The 15,946-nt window shown below is 38.3% G+C and overlaps 1 protein-coding gene across 1 annotated transcript in view; it reads right to left on the reverse strand.

The window, feature by feature from the left end:
* Positions 1-1,746: 1,746 nt before the first annotated feature.
* LOC133549338 (monoacylglycerol lipase ABHD2-like) overlaps positions 1,747-15,946 on the reverse strand; it is a 21,624-nt gene continuing 7,424 nt past the window's right edge. Inside the window, exons 2-10 of the mRNA XM_061894639.1 lie at positions 13,380-13,599; positions 12,023-12,198; positions 11,773-11,940; positions 9,925-10,108; positions 7,829-7,921; positions 7,642-7,743; positions 6,331-6,400; positions 6,172-6,256; positions 1,747-2,511 (exon numbers count right to left, since the gene is read on the reverse strand). Of these exons, the coding sequence (XP_061750623.1) occupies positions 2,237-2,511; positions 6,172-6,256; positions 6,331-6,400; positions 7,642-7,743; positions 7,829-7,921; positions 9,925-10,108; positions 11,773-11,940; positions 12,023-12,198; positions 13,380-13,591 (1,365 nt within the window). The 5' untranslated portion in view covers positions 13,592-13,599 and the 3' untranslated portion in view covers positions 1,747-2,236. The remainder of the gene's footprint in view (positions 2,512-6,171; positions 6,257-6,330; positions 6,401-7,641; positions 7,744-7,828; positions 7,922-9,924; positions 10,109-11,772; positions 11,941-12,022; positions 12,199-13,379; positions 13,600-15,946) is intronic.

The raw sequence follows: 15,946 nt of genomic DNA on the forward strand, positions 1-15,946 counted from the left end.
TGTGGAACTAACGGGAAAAAAATAGCTTGAACGTTAACTACTGTGGCTTAAACTGGAGATGTGACGTTCGAGAACGAGTCGAGTATTTTGAACGACTCTTATATGTGAAAGATGGGTACCGATTCCCCGTTTGGAGCCGTATTTTTGGGAGCCGGTTTTTAAGCACATGCAGATTTAGCGTCGGCTATTGCCCACTCTGCACATGCCTGCCACCTGAACTAGAAAATGAGTCCGACTTTAAGGAAAATTAACAGCATGGTTCCATCCATCCATTTTCTACCGCTTATTCCCTTTCGGGGTTGCGGGGGGCGCTGGCGCCTATCTCAGCTACAATCGGGCGGAAGGCAGGGTACACCCTGGACAAGTCGCCACCTCATCACAGGGCCAACACAGATAGACAGACAACATTCACACTCACATTCACACACTAGGGCCAATTTAGTGTTGCCAATCAACCTATCCCCAGGTGCATGTTTTTGGAAGTGGGAGGAAGCCGGAGTACCCGGAGGGAACCCACGCATTCACGGGGAGAACATGCAAACTCCACACAGAAAGATCCAGAGCCTGTGAAGCCCATGTTTATGGTGTTTATTTCAAACATGCATTAAGTGTACTGCATTGCACATTTGGGTAAACCCTTCAAAAAAAACAAACAAACCAAAAAAAAAAAAATATATATATATATACTTTTTTAAATTTAAGGAAGTATTTTTTAATTGATTATTTTATTTCTTTATTTTTAGTTTTAGTGCACACACACCAGACAGGTATGGTAGTATAATTTTGTTGTCACATTTTATTAGGTCCTAATTTTTTACTGTAGTCCAGTGGCCCGATTGGTACTGGGCTGCAGAAGATTTTTTTATTAATTTGTATTTAAAAAAAAAAATATATATATATTTTTAGTTAATCAACATAAAAAAACACTATACACTTACAATTAGTGCACCAACCACAAAAACCTCCCCTTTTCATGACAAAAACGTCCCTTTTTCATGACAAAGAAAAAAAAAAAAAGGAAAAAAAAAGGACAAGGGGCCACGGGACAAATTATTAAGCGTTGACCGGGCCGCGGATACCAAAAGGTTGGGGACCACTGCTTTAGTCTTATTTATACATTTTATATCCATCAATGCATTTTAATCTTTCTTGTTGGTTGGGTTTTCTTTATTATTAAAATTATGCATATTGTTTAGGTGAGAGAAAATTCACCAAGCATTTATAATATATATAATATTATTGGATATATGGCATATGGAATGTTTACATTATAGCGGATATTTTGTATTAAAAATAATTCCCACCAATTAAATAATATTTGTAAAATAAATTATGAAGTTCTACATCCCATCATATAACAAATATGTATGATTGTTCCTTGTTTAAAAAAATGTATTTGTGTAAAGTACATTATTTGCATCTACAGCTTATATCTGCTACTCGTGATTGTTTCCTTGTTAAAAACTAACTTTAAACCGCCCCTAACTATAACAAGCCATTTTTTGAACGCCTCTTTTAAAAAAAACAGCTCTTCATCTCTCCCTTCAAGGAGCCATACATCCCATCTCTAGTCTTAGCTGATTTGTTAAGGTGAGCTGGTGGCTCAGAGCAGACATACAAAGGCTATAGATACAACACACCCCTGCAAAACCAAGCATATCACTGCTAGAATTCACTTTTGCATGATAATTAACCTTATTTTGTGATACAGCAACAGAAGGACAATACTAAAATGCAAGACATAAATATGTGCCATAAAGTTTCTTTATTTTGGAGATAATAAACAACAAAATTACAAATTTTTTTTAATCAAATGTTTTTAAAAAAAAACCTTTGTCCCAACAGTATAAAGTGCACATTAAAAATATGATTCCTGTAACCAAAAGTCATCATTGATTGCAATAAATATTGTATTCAAAAAGTAGTGCAAAGGCACTTGATGTCAATCTGTAAACTTTCAAAGTTCAACAAGAATAATATTATATACAGTAGATAAATCACTATACAGTGGAACCAACAGCCCAGAGGTTGTACGCTTTGGAAAAATATGCATCTCAAGTCGCATAAACGTTCAACATTTAGCATATTTTGCGAGACCTCCGCTATGCGGGTATCGAAGGATCATTTCTACCTGTTATGCATTTTCTTTGGCTTCTCTCCCCTCATGTACCAACCGTAAGCGCGGCCTTACATAGGGGTGTTCAAAGAAGAATATACACAGGAAATGCTGAAAGTGCTAACCGTAGGGCCACTCGCACTGAAATAATGCGGCCACGGACGACCACGCCTGCGCTTGTTTGCTCACTAGCTCGGTACTCTTGGACTTGAAGTTCGGGAAGTTTCTCTCCTGCCTGGCCGGCGTCTTCCTCTCCCAGTGGCAGATGGCGTCAGCTAACTCCACAATGATCTTGTCTATCCAGGTGAGGGGCTGAGGCAACAGCATGGCCCCCTCGAAGAAGCCCAAGTGGCCGCCGTGTTGTGTCAGGGCGAAAATCACGTTGGGTAACTTCTCTAATGAGGAGAGACAGACGATGAATTATTGATAACATCCTCTTACGTCATCTCTAGTGCTTATTTCTTCTCAAAAGAGGAAGAACTAGATTTTCTAGCAAGCATGCACTCTTAGTCATATTATGCTTGTAGCTTGTTTTTTTAACAATGTAAACCTAAAATCCATTTGTCAAAGTTACTCTTGTTTCATCAAAAGTTGTATATTTTTTATTAAAGAATATTGTAGCTCCCCAAAGATTTGTAACAAAAAAAATATATTTGAAAAATACATGCAGAATATTTGGTGTATATTTCAGTAACAGAAGGTTTATAGTTTTACGAGGTTTTATTTTTACAAGGAAAAATGCTATCAGGAATTCAGCTAATGTAGCATTCTAAATTTTTATATTTGATATTTTCCATAAAATTTTAGTACAAATTCTACCATGTTGGATGGGCCGTTAAACTGTTCCAAGTTGTGATAACTCTGTCTAAATCAGGGGTCCCCATACTTTTTGACTCGGGGGACACATCTGGCCCGCGGGAAGTCCCAAGCTAAAGAAAATAAAATAAAAATAAAACTTGTTTTTTTAATTATTATTTTCTTAAATCTGTCCTTTCTAATTTATTTTCTACCGCTTGTTACTCTCAATGTCTCCTAGCAACTCAGGCAAATCATATTGTCTAAAAATGAGTTTTTCCATCGATAGCGTGACATTATCGCGCTTGGAATATATATATATATATATATATATATATATATATATATATATATATATATATATATATATATATATATATATATATATATAGTCAAGGTTACTGTGGTTTATCCGTTATAGAGTGCTCAGTACCGGGATAGAGCGGAATATACGTTAGGTCAGGAAAAAACACAGAGGCTATTTCATCCCTACAAGCCGGTTTCGCAGGTTTCCCTGCTCTTCAGGGGAATTTGTATACATTGCTATATATTCCTAGCGCAATGATGTCACATTATCGATGGGGAAATGCATTTTTAGACAATATGATTTGCCTGAGCGGCTAGGAGACACCGAGAGTAACAAGCGGTAGAAAACGGATCAGAAAGGACAGATTTAAAAAATAAAAAAAACTTGGCACTTCCCACGGGCTGGATTTTAGACGCTCGGGCCGTAGTTTGGGGACCCCTGGTCTAAATGGTTAGCATGTTATCAGGTAGGGCCTTAAGTCCGGTCCTAACTTGAACGAGCATACAGTCTTTAGGTAGAAGTCAAATATTGATTCTTCTAAATGAGAAAATACATAAGGGGATATTTGCAAAGTTCTGTCCTGACTGGTTTGTGTCAACAATACATACAAACCTAAGGCCTCATTAGTCGGCTATTTTTATAAAAGCAATCATCATTAATGCATTCAAATTGGCCTCAGGTGGTCAACTTGTATTTATTTTCACCACCGGAGTGGAAACTCAGGAGTCGACAAAGGCTTTTGTTTGGAAACTTGATATTCAAGCTTCATCTTTAATGCAAAGAAACTTCTTGGTAGGGTTGAACTTCTTCCGTCAGAGAAATGTTGCCCCTCCACTTTAAGAACCATTTTAGCATTACTTCAATACCCCTAGACTGAAGAATAGCACCGCTCTTCTTTTAACTCAAATATAAATGCAACATTTTTAAGATGGATTATTATGTTATACACTCGTCTCAGATGTTAACCACTAACACAACAAATCCAAGCCTAACCAGAACCAAACCAGACCCAAAACATCTACCACAGTCTAAACATAACCCTAACTTCCCCTAACTAACTATATGCAAACATTAAACTACAAGCCCAAACACCTAACCTGATCTCTACTCTAACCATTAACACAAAATCATTAAATCTTATTCATCATAACCTCAATCTGCTAGCCTTTAAAGTTAACCCATCCTAACCACCAAACTATAACCTCTAACCCAGTGGTGTCAAACTCATTTTAGCTCAGGCGCTGCATGGAGGAAAATCTATTCACAAGTGAGCTGGGCTGGTAAAATCATGGCATATAATAACTTAAAATTAAGACAACTTCAAAATTGTTTTTTTTGTCTTACTTTAGCCCAAATTACAACAAGCGGATGCTGAAAATGTACATTGTACAAATACTCCTCTAGGCAAAACACTTTAAATTAGTTGAAAACTCTGAGGGGAAAAAATGGTGCAGTTTCAAAAACACCATTAAAAACACGATGAACTTAGACTTTGTGTCAGTATATCTATAAAGCCATTACACTTAAAGCACTTCTTGTTTAGCAATCTCAAGTTGGCCATTCATTAAAAAGTGTTTGCTAAAGCAATCAAGTGTTTGCTCAAACCGCAGTATTGGTGACCTCCGCAACTGCCACAAGTTACAAACCATTCACTTATTCAAATGTTACACTTATAAACAAAACAATTATCAAAATGACACCGGAGCTGAAATCCAGGTAACATAACTACAAACTTAACCAATGTGAATATGGTTAAGTTAAGATGCGATGAAATAGAACAAACAACAAATATAAAAACACATTTTTACAACGGAGTTCATGGTGCACATCGCGCTGTCAAACAGTTGCTGCACAGAACTCTTAACTACTATGAACATAACGGTCATGTTGACTTAAGACTTTGCATCTTACCGTTTTGTCATTTTATCCATTGAGTGTTTAATTTACAACGAAAAAGGTATTGTGTGTCAATACTGTATTAGTCTGACGCCATCTGCTGCCAGCCACAACAGGAGCAGGTGATTACTTGCCCCTGTGCTGATTGGAGTAGCAGGAGCCACTCCAGAGAGCGCTTAAAGTCAGCTGACCCGTTGTCTTTAAACAGTTTCATGTGTGACGTGAGTTACACTTAAATTGCTGTTGCGACGTCCAGTGGACACATTTAGAACTGCGGATTCTTTCATTGAAAATGTAGGTCATTTTAATACTTGCCAAACTCATCCTGCGGGCCGGATTAAACCTGTTTGGGGGTCTGATACAGCCCGCGTACGCGGCTGTACGTTTGACACCCCTGCTCTAAACACAAACCCTGAACTAAAGCCCGACCCTCGCACTAACTGATCGACAAACCTAATCCCAAAGTCCTAACCAACACAAGCAAAACCTAACCCTAACCCATCCTACACCCAATCCCTAAACCTAACCAAAACTTCTAATCACTTTTCCAAACCAAAACCCTAGACCTAATCCAACCGTATCTCAAAGCCTAACCTAACCCGAATCACCAACCATTGCCCCAAATGCATCCCTAAGCCGAACCGTTAACTCTTAACCCTAAAACAACGCCAACCACTGACTGCTAACCACCACACAGAAACCCTACTGCTTCAATGATCCCAGCTCAATCAATTTCAACCTCTACATTTACGATTAAAAATGAACTGATGCCAACCCCAGCCCTACATTAACGGTTTCAAATCAAACAACAAGGTACAGTACATTCTGTAAGGTCATCATAGCTACAAGAATGGCCCAAGTCAGTACTCCATGTAATTATTATTTGATGACGTGTATTTTCCTGTGCAGGGTGTAAGTATCTATGCTGTTAATGTATGGGGGGGTGTATGTGATCATCCGGCAGATCACATGACCCTGAAAAATTCAACAAGACTGCGTGGGCTGGGCTAAGCTGACAGAGTTGAGCAACACGTATCCAAAATTGAATGTCACAAACCTGACAACGTGCGCGGAATGGCGAGCAGAGAGGGATGCACCAGAGGGTCGTCTATGGAGTTAATCAGTATGAGAGGAACGGTCACCTGGAAGACGTGACACAATGTTTTTATAGTAGTTGATATAGTCTTCACGTTGGACACACTAAGTCTCTGCTCACCTTGTGCATGTAATGGACACAACTTTCCTGCTGGTAGTACTCATCCAAGGAGCTGTAGCCATGGAACTTTCTGAACACAAGAATACACTATTATATGATTGTCAACCGGCGGACAAATCATCGAACCATTTTTGCAGCAGATTCCTATTAATAGTAGAGTCATATCATAAATCTTTGACCAGTGTTTTTGTAGCAGGTCCTTAAAAACAGCAGAGAGCTCCTGTTGTACACAGAATCTTTGAGTAGCGTTTGGAATCCATGGGGAATATTTGAACAAAGTTTTTGCAGTACAACCTTATAAATGACACAGTGGTCCTGTCATAAAGACGATCTTTGACAAGTATTTTGGAGTAGGTCTTTAGAAAAAATAGAGCGCTCCTGTTATACAGTGAATCTTTCATTAGCATTTGTTATATAGAGGATCTTTGACCTGAGTTTTGGCAGTAAGAACCTCCTCTCTAGAGATGTAACGATAAACGGTATAATGATAAACCGCGGTAAAACTTTCCATGGTTTGTATAACTGTTTTAAAATAAAATTATTGATAAATTTACAAACTGTTGACATTGCTTATCTACTGGAGAAGCAAGCTAGCACTAGCTAGCCTACATGCTAACATGAGCGATACTCAAATTCGAAGCATAATGACAACAGACTTGACGCCCCTATTACAGGTTTTTTTTTTTTTTTTTACAAAAAAACTTCTATTAAAATGAAACAAAAACTTAAAAATATTAAAAAATTTAAGAATATAAATATATTTCAAAAATAATATGGCTCTTAAGTAGCCAGAACTATGTTATTATATAACATATTTCTTCCGCCGAAAAAGTATATTGTCCACCCATTCATCCATTTCTACCGCTTGTCCCTTTAGGGGTCGCGGGGGGTGCTGGAGCCTATCTCAGCTGCATTCAGGCGTAAGGCGGGTACACCCTGGACAAGTCGCCACCTCATCGCAGGGCCAACACAGATAGACAGATAACATTCACACTCACATTCACACACTAATGCCAATTTAGTGTTGCCAATCAACCTATACCCATGGATATTTATTTGTTGTATTTATAAAAAAAACAAAAAAAACTTGGTTATAAGTGTGTGTATAAGTACTGTTTGAGAACATTCAACAAGACCGTGATAATAATGATGCCGGGATCATTTTGGTGACAATAACCATGATATGAAATTTTCATATCGTTACATAGCTAGTCCTATTTTGCAGTAAAAACTTGAAAGCCATGAATAGTTCTGTCAAAGGGAGGACCTGTGACTAGGGTTTTTCCCCTCAGTCCTTGGTGAGATGGTTACCTCATAACGCTGTCATCGATCTGCGCGAGAGATGTGGCCGCACACAGTCTGCTCACATCGGCGTCGCTAATGTTACAGGAGTTCATGTCGAGCAAGCTTTTCCTGTTGATCAACCCGACAAAACAAAAGCTGTTACTTTTGGTCCAGACACCAAAGACACTAACGGCCTTATTGTTTGTTCGTGCACCTGTGTGACAGGATGAGCTTCTTCATGTTGTCCGCTAGAAAAAAGTTGTACAGTCTTCGCCCCTGGTCCCACTGGAGGAAAGTTTCCTGCGCTCTAAAAGACACAAACATATTTGTACTGGAATGCACCATAGAGATTAATCATTGCTGCACAAGGAACGCAGCAAGCGGCACTAGTGTTTTTTTTCCCCAATTGAAATGTTCTGGCATCTTTTGACAAAGTTTGATACAATGAGTTTGATTAACAAAATAAATACCCCAAAATCTAAATATTTAGACTATTTTTGTAAGTATATTTAAGTTTAAAAAATATATACATGTATGCACTGTATGGTATAATTATGTTAAATTAATTGCTTTGACAAAGAACTGAAATTACAAGTACTTTTTCTTTTGAGAAAAATGAAGAATATTTACTCTTTTGAAATGTATTTCTTTAAATTAATTGAAAACATCACTTTGCAGCTATATAAACAATTTAGGCAAACAAAAGGGATTGTTAAATTAACTGCTTCTAAAAACACCCAATATGATGAAAAAAAGAAAACTATAATAGACACCTTTTTATTCACAAATACTGTGTTAATTCTCCACCAAAAATAAGAATAATTTAGTAATTATTTTTAACGATTAAATAATTCAGTAATAATGACTTAAGAAATATTTAATTATAAACATAATAAAAATCGAATGAGAAAAATTACATATTACAGTATTGTATAATTTCCAAAATATACAAATAAAATATTATCAAGTAATAACTATTGTAATTTTTAATATTGCGCTAAATGTAAAAAAAATAAATCTACATTGATATCTTCTAGGGCTCAGCGAAATGAGTGAAAACTGTATCAGAAAAAAAGTGTTTTAAATCAGTCAATATTGATAATTTAGAATATTTTTATGACCTATTGAAAATAAGAATCAAATATATTAAAGGTAAATATTTGTATTTAAAATGTAACCTTTTGATTGATACCCCGGCTATCAAAATTCTAAAATCACATTGAGCACCTAATAATAAACTTTAAAAATGAAGATGTGAAAATAAGGAATATGTAAGAAATGCTTAATAAAGTGTAACAAAATAGTGAAAAGTGTGAAAATGTATACAAATAGAAACCTAAGAACAACTATTTTCTGCCGCTGTGCTCTAACGGATGAGCGCGACTAATAATAATAATAATAATGGATTCGATTTTATATAGATAGATAGATAGATAGATAGTACTTTATTTATTCCGTCAGGATAGTTCCTTCAGGAAAATTACAATTTTCAGCACAATCCCATTCAAGATCATAGCGCTTTTTCTATTATTAGATACTCAAAGTGCTCACAGAGAAGTGAGAACCCATCAATTATTCAGACCTGATGGTGGTAAGCTACATTTGTAGCCGTAGCTGCCCTGGGGTGGACTGACGGAAGCGAGGCTGCCAATTTGCCCCTCCGACCACTACCTATCATTCATTCCTCATTCATTCACCACCAGTGTGAGCGGCACCAGGGCAAGGGTGAAGTGTCCTGCCCAAGGACACAACGGCAGCGATTTGGAGGCGGGGAGCGAATCTGCAACCCTCAGGTCAGTGTGGTATTGAGTATTGGTCTTGGTTGGGACGAGCGCCTTGCATCATTGAAAGAATACATTGGTCCGACTACGGTCCGTTTTAAAAAATCCCAAAAACTGCAATACTATCAAGGTGACTTCCAGTTTTATGGACAATTAATTCGCTCTCTGCAGCACTCCTTTTTAGTTTCTCTTTTCACTCCATGCAAAGAATCAACTGCGAGACTACAAGATGGCAGAACCAAACCTGATTGTTGGTTCTGTCACATGATTGGCTTTTAGCGTTTCACTCACACTGATCAGTAATCACTTCCTGCGTTGCTCGGTTACCAGAGAGCGAGTTCCTTTGTTCATTCAACCAACCTTGCTTTGTAAGTATTTTCCGTTTTTTTCCGGACAAAATAACATTATCGAATGTTTCATCAAACACATTTTTTATTGATATCGATTACGTGTCTATCGCGAAATATATTGAAATTGTTTATCGCCAAGCCATATTGTCTTCCACCTGCCTATTCTTATTTGTACTCACCTGAGGACGTTGTAGCCCTGGCAGACGCTGATGCAGCACAGAACTTTGTCCTGGTTGAACGGGTTTTCGCCCAGGAATTTACACACAATGTTGCCCCCCAGGCTGAAGCCCACCACCACCAGCAGTGTGTGAGGGAACGCTTGCTTGACGGACGTCACCATGGCCGCAAACTCCCACGTGCAACCTTGACCGTTGAACAGATGAAGATGACATTTTTAGTACATCATTTGTCAGGTGAGCGATCACTCACGTTGCACCTTAGCTTGAATGGGACTGACTTAAACAATGGGCCAAGTCCAACACTTGCATGACATTAGGCCCACACAAGATTCAGTTCTAAAGAAGAAGCAACTAACATTTTTGGAGCAGATTGCAAGAAAAACATTTGTCGTATAGAGAAACTTCGACAACATCTTTGACTAGTGTTTTAGCAGTAACAGCTCCAGTCAAATAGATCAGTTTTTCATAAAGTACCAGTACAGTGTTCAAACAAGTGGACTTTATATGCTTATTTTTGTTTAATTTTATCTAATAAACCATATCCAATTGTATTTACAATTTGCAAAGTATGTGAAAATACCATCTAACATCACGAAATGCCACAAATTCAGTTAGCCATTTTGAATATTCTGCTCCAAATATCTTCGGCAATTTTTGCAGATTCTACGTCACTCGAGTGACGCGTTTGCACTCTGACCATGTTATCATATCAGTCACACTGGAAATACGCAAATATTGGAAAGCGATGTACTGTTTATCATTTACAATCCTTATGTAAGACAACACCTCATAGACTTGGCTTTTTTTATGCATTAAAAACTGTAAGTAATTGCTAACAATTATGTCAACAGATCGATGGTCCACTAATATAACCTCTCTAAAAACAACCACAAACCACCAACAATAATACATTTACATGTCATGACCTGAAAATTAACCAAGTATGAGTGATATTGTTATTACTTGTGCCAAATCAGATGGCCTATTTCAGCAGCACATTGATAGCAGTGAGTTAATGCGAGCTTATGCTGCTAATATTGACACTGAGCCGGCGACTGCTTCTGCTTTGCGGCAAACTTACTAAAAGTAAGTTTTAAATTATAATTCATGCATCTCTCACCTGCTAGTAGACAAATGGGCCCATGGACCAAGAGACTGGTCGACTTAGATATCCCCCGATATGGTGAAAAAGACACAAAAATACGCTTGTAGAGGGAGGCAACTTCTGTTAACCCTTTGTGAGGATTGCGATTCTTCATCTAAACGGGATTGTGTGAGCATTCTGTCGGTCGGCATCCCAGCGAGAGTGGAAGTATTGTACTATTTGTTCTATTATGGTTTGTTTGTATATTTAGCACCTAGCAATACTGATGATGCTATGGCATTACAATAAAGCTGCATCCATTTAGCACTTGGCTTTTGAAACTTATTGCTAATCCTCTTTGTGTTCGGGCTAAAAAATATAAGGTTCTGGATCATTATTTGTCCCAAAATCATCAATCATAGTTGGCTCACACAAAATCTGCTTGATTAGCATTGTTGTTGATGGGGTAGGAAACGGGAATCCTTGTGAGATTGATACTATTTGATCATATCTATTTATTCGCAAAACTTCGAAGTCTTTTGGAGTCATTTGTATTATATTTATTTTTATTTAGTTTAGCTCTGTAATTTTTGAAATGTATTAAAATAAAGTGTAAGATTACTAACTTAGTGTTGATATTTGAGTGGGCCTCCTCTGTAGTGGAAAAACCGGTCAAAAATTGTTAAGAAACTCTGATGTAGATGATCTTTGACCCAATGTATTTGAATAGTTACTGTGTTATGTTATTAAATTGACTTCAATACCATAGGTGAACAAGCGCGGGGCGGTGAGCTCAATGTCAGGCAACGCTCCCAGGTGGTTGAGGACGGCACAGCGGTAGCCTTGTCGCTGGGAGTGATCCACGAAGGTCCGTATGTAGTTCTTCTCACTATGGTTGCCAATCCCAGGGCAGATTACCATGGTGATGTCATCTGACACACAAACAGCAGAGTCACGTCCGCTGTTTTGTGAAATGTTGACGCCACATTTGCAGTGGAATACAGCGCCACTAACCTCCCGTGCTGTGGTCCGCTAGCGCCTCAAACAGGTCAAAGGTCGCCGTGGCCCCATCAGGCATCGGTAGAAACTTGCGTACGCCGCGGGGCGTAGGAGTGCTGACGCGGCCCATCTTGCCGTAGAGGACCGTCTGGATGTGGCCGCTCTTTCCCCACAGTTGGGGAGGAATGTAACTACGGAGTCACATGACATAACAGCATGACTCAGTGCGTTTAGCCCCTGCGATCCAAGGTAAGGGGCCCGTAAATAGAATGGCTTCCTTTAAACATTTGTTTCATAGCGGAAATACAAAAAAAAAAAAATCACGTACCTGCACTAAACCTTTAGAAATGGCTTTGAAAGGCATGGGATAATGTTGATGAAAATCTGGAAAAAGTTGTGGACCTTTTTTTTCTGTAACACTTTGGCACCAATTGTTTCTGAGCCGGATTAATTGAAAAGTTATTTACTTGTGAAGGGGGGGCAGTCATGTGTTTAAAGAGAACGCGTTCAATTGTGGTGCAGATCTGGATAAAGGTGTTCATCTAGAATTTTTAGGTTCACTTAAGAACAAAAAAAACAAAAATAACTTTGTTCCTTACTGCATTATGCATGAACTTATTCACTCATGGAAGGGCAGATTAGTTTAGTTTAGTTTATTATCCCCATTAGTCTACACCACAGGTGAGACTATAAAGGTGCAGTTAACCACCATTGAGTGTGTTTTTGCGAATGCAAAAAGTACTTAGTAGACTTTTGCAAAACTTTATAGAGGCAATGTTGGACGGACTCTAAATTAAGGAATAAGACATTAAAAATGATGGAATAGATCTGGACAAAGGTGCAAAACTAGTTTCTAAGAGTTTGTTGGGGGTTATGTGAGTGTGCAAAACTACTTTTTAGATTTCCCCAAAAATGTTTGTTTCTGAGAAGGATTACGCAAAACCTTAATAGTTTGGGACTAAACATTTTTGCGCAGATTTGGATCACAATCAACAATCTTAGTTTAGTTTTTTCTTAGCGGGATAATGAAAAAAAGTGACACTTGTATCACCACTAAGCTTTGTCCAGGGAGACGGGCATGTGGTAAGGAATAACATTTTGGTGCACATCTGGATAAAGGTGTGGTTCCAATGTTTTTAATTATTTTTTTTATATAGGGGTTACGCAAAAATGTTCACATAATTTTTTGACGATGTAGCAACATGGGCTGAGTGATTACATTTTGGTGCAGATCTGGTTAAATGTGTGTATTCACTTTTCGATTTTAGCAAAAACCCCAAAATGTATTTAAAACATTTCTGTATCTAGGATTTTCCTTTTTTGCATATCTTTGTATCCAAATCCCAATACTTGACACAATTCCTTTACTCACTCTTTGGTCAGCAGGGGGCAGCACTGGAGTAGGTAGCGCATGAGGGGCGTGTCCTGGTAGGTGAGCTCCGGAGGCGAGTAGGGGCTCTTGAGGTTGAGGCCGCGCACGATGATGTACAGGACTGTGGCCACCGCCGCTAGCTTCACGCCGTCAAACATGGCCGGCAGCTGCGAGCCGAAGGTGTGAACGTCGCCCTCCACCAGCGTGGCCATCGCAAATGCTTGAGAAAAAATGAAAATGTAATAAAAATAAGTAAATAATAAAATACATAATAATAAAACTGCAGCGTTAGTTGTGTAACAATAGGTCACGGCTATTCAATTGGTGGCCCGGAGGCCAAATCCGACCTGGCAATGACACATACATTCCTAAAAACACTAGAGTGCTCCTATTGTGTAGAGGAACTTGGACCACTGTAAACAGTGGCAGATCCTTGCGTTGACAATTTACCTTGCTAGCATACATAGAACACTGGGGTCTAAACTTGTGTCTTACGTAACTGAGGTATTCCTCACTTTTTATCCGAGTTCTTGGAGTGCGAATCCTGTATTAAAACTGGTTGCCCTCAAAATTCCTCTAGATAAATTCAAATAAAACGGAAACTGATAATTGCCCCCGATAAAAAGATCCCCCTGATCAAGAACTCCCTCGGTGCTCTGGGTGCGTCTGTTAAAAGCAGCCTCAGTAACCTTGGGGTTGTGTTGGATCAATCAATGTCTTTGGAGGGTCATAGTCGTCAACTGACAAAAAACTATTTTTATCATCAGAAATATTTCTAAAGTGAGAAATTTGCTGTCAAAATTGGAACTCGAAATAATCAATTACGCGTTCATTTCGTCTCGTATTGACTATTGCAATTCTCTCTTCACCCTTTTTAACAGGTTCACGCTAAAGAGACTTCAGACAGTACAAAATGCGGCTTTCAGACTATTGACCGCTGCACCCAGAACAGCCCATATCACCCCGTTTTATCCAGTCTTTATTGGCCTCCAGTTAAGTTCCGCATTGAGTTGAACATTTTAGCCGTGACATTCTGTGCTTTGCATGGTGGGCCCCTCAGTAAATCACTGACTTGTTATGCCCCTACTCGTCAGGGCGCAGCCTCCGGTCTTCAGGCCAGGGTCTACTAAAGATCCCGAAAACTCGTTTTAAAACCCGTGGAGAACTGGCATTTCAGGCTATAGCTCCCAGACTCTGGAACACTTGGCACCAGTCCATTTGTGATCTTGACCATTTTTAAACTTTTGAGAAACATTTGAAAACTTCTCTTTTCAGTAAAGCTTTTAGTTAATGCTCCTTTAAACTATAATTTTTAATCTACTTTTTATCCTTTTTATGATGTTGCCCCTGTTGTTTTAAATTGAATTGTTGTTTTACCTATTTTTTGTATAGCGCCTTGTGATTTTATCTGTGAAAAGCGCTTTATAAATAAAATTTACTTACTTACTTACTCAAGGCACCATTTTAAGTCCTCTCGTTTTTTTGCAGTTAACATTTATTTTTACGTAATGTGATTTATGTAACTACGGTGTTGCTGTAGATTGTTTACTTCAGATTCAGTCAGTACTCATTTGTTCAAGTTCTTTAGTTATTCTAGCGGTGTTCCTCAAGGTTCCGTTTTATGTCCTCTCCTTTTCATCATTTGGAGCAATTCAACAGGTGGCTCATGAGTCATAAATTATTAGGAATCCCTTCAAAAAGAAGGAAATCCGCATGGGTCAGCCAAAGTAATGAATATACAACTCGTAGACAGCATAGACAAAAAGATAATAAAAGATCTGAGTTTAGCGTCCTACTCAACCAGAGAAGAGATTTTCAGAGTTTTGGGAAGCAATGAAAATACTTCACCCATCACAATTGAAATTCTGAAACAACTACAAGAACTACCTCCCGTAAGGGGAAACTATTCAAGACAGGTCACCAAACTCGTAAAAATGTTGTGGTGGTCAAGCTACCTGTGGTCTCAATGGGTACTAGGCGCCATTTAACCTAGTACCCACTAAACACAGTAAAATAACAAATATTTTATCACAGTAATACATGGAGTGGATTCCTGCAAACCAAGAAACAGTAGACAACCTTAAATAATATGGTTATAATACGCAGAAAACACATGACTTCATTGTAAAATTAGTAAACAATTGTAAAATGCATTTGCAAATACCGAAATGTCACAATCATGCAAATTCTTTAAAATGTACGATATTACATTTTGTAAAAGAGAAGTCTTAATATAGTGACAATTAACTCTTATTTTTTCCATAATTTTACAAAATCAAAAAAATACATGCCAATACATTTGACAAACTATGTGTCTGTTCCCCCAGTCCTTAGCTTTCTGGAAATGTGGCCCCCAAAACTATTTAGTTGAATATCCCTGCAGGAGGCCCTAGGGAGGTTACAATCCCGCTATGATCCCAAAGTAAGTAGCTTCTCGATGTGTACTTTAATGCTGGATTAGTGTTCACACTGGTAGTTTTGTCTGCAAAGTAAATAACATACGCATAAAGTAAGGACTTGAAAACTCAAATGTGTCCAAGGTGCGATCAGGCCCGGCAGCCATTTCT

This window comes from Nerophis ophidion, linkage group LG03 (assembly GCF_033978795.1).
Source record: "Nerophis ophidion isolate RoL-2023_Sa linkage group LG03, RoL_Noph_v1.0, whole genome shotgun sequence".
Classification (NCBI taxonomy): domain Eukaryota; kingdom Metazoa; phylum Chordata; class Actinopteri; order Syngnathiformes; family Syngnathidae; genus Nerophis; species Nerophis ophidion.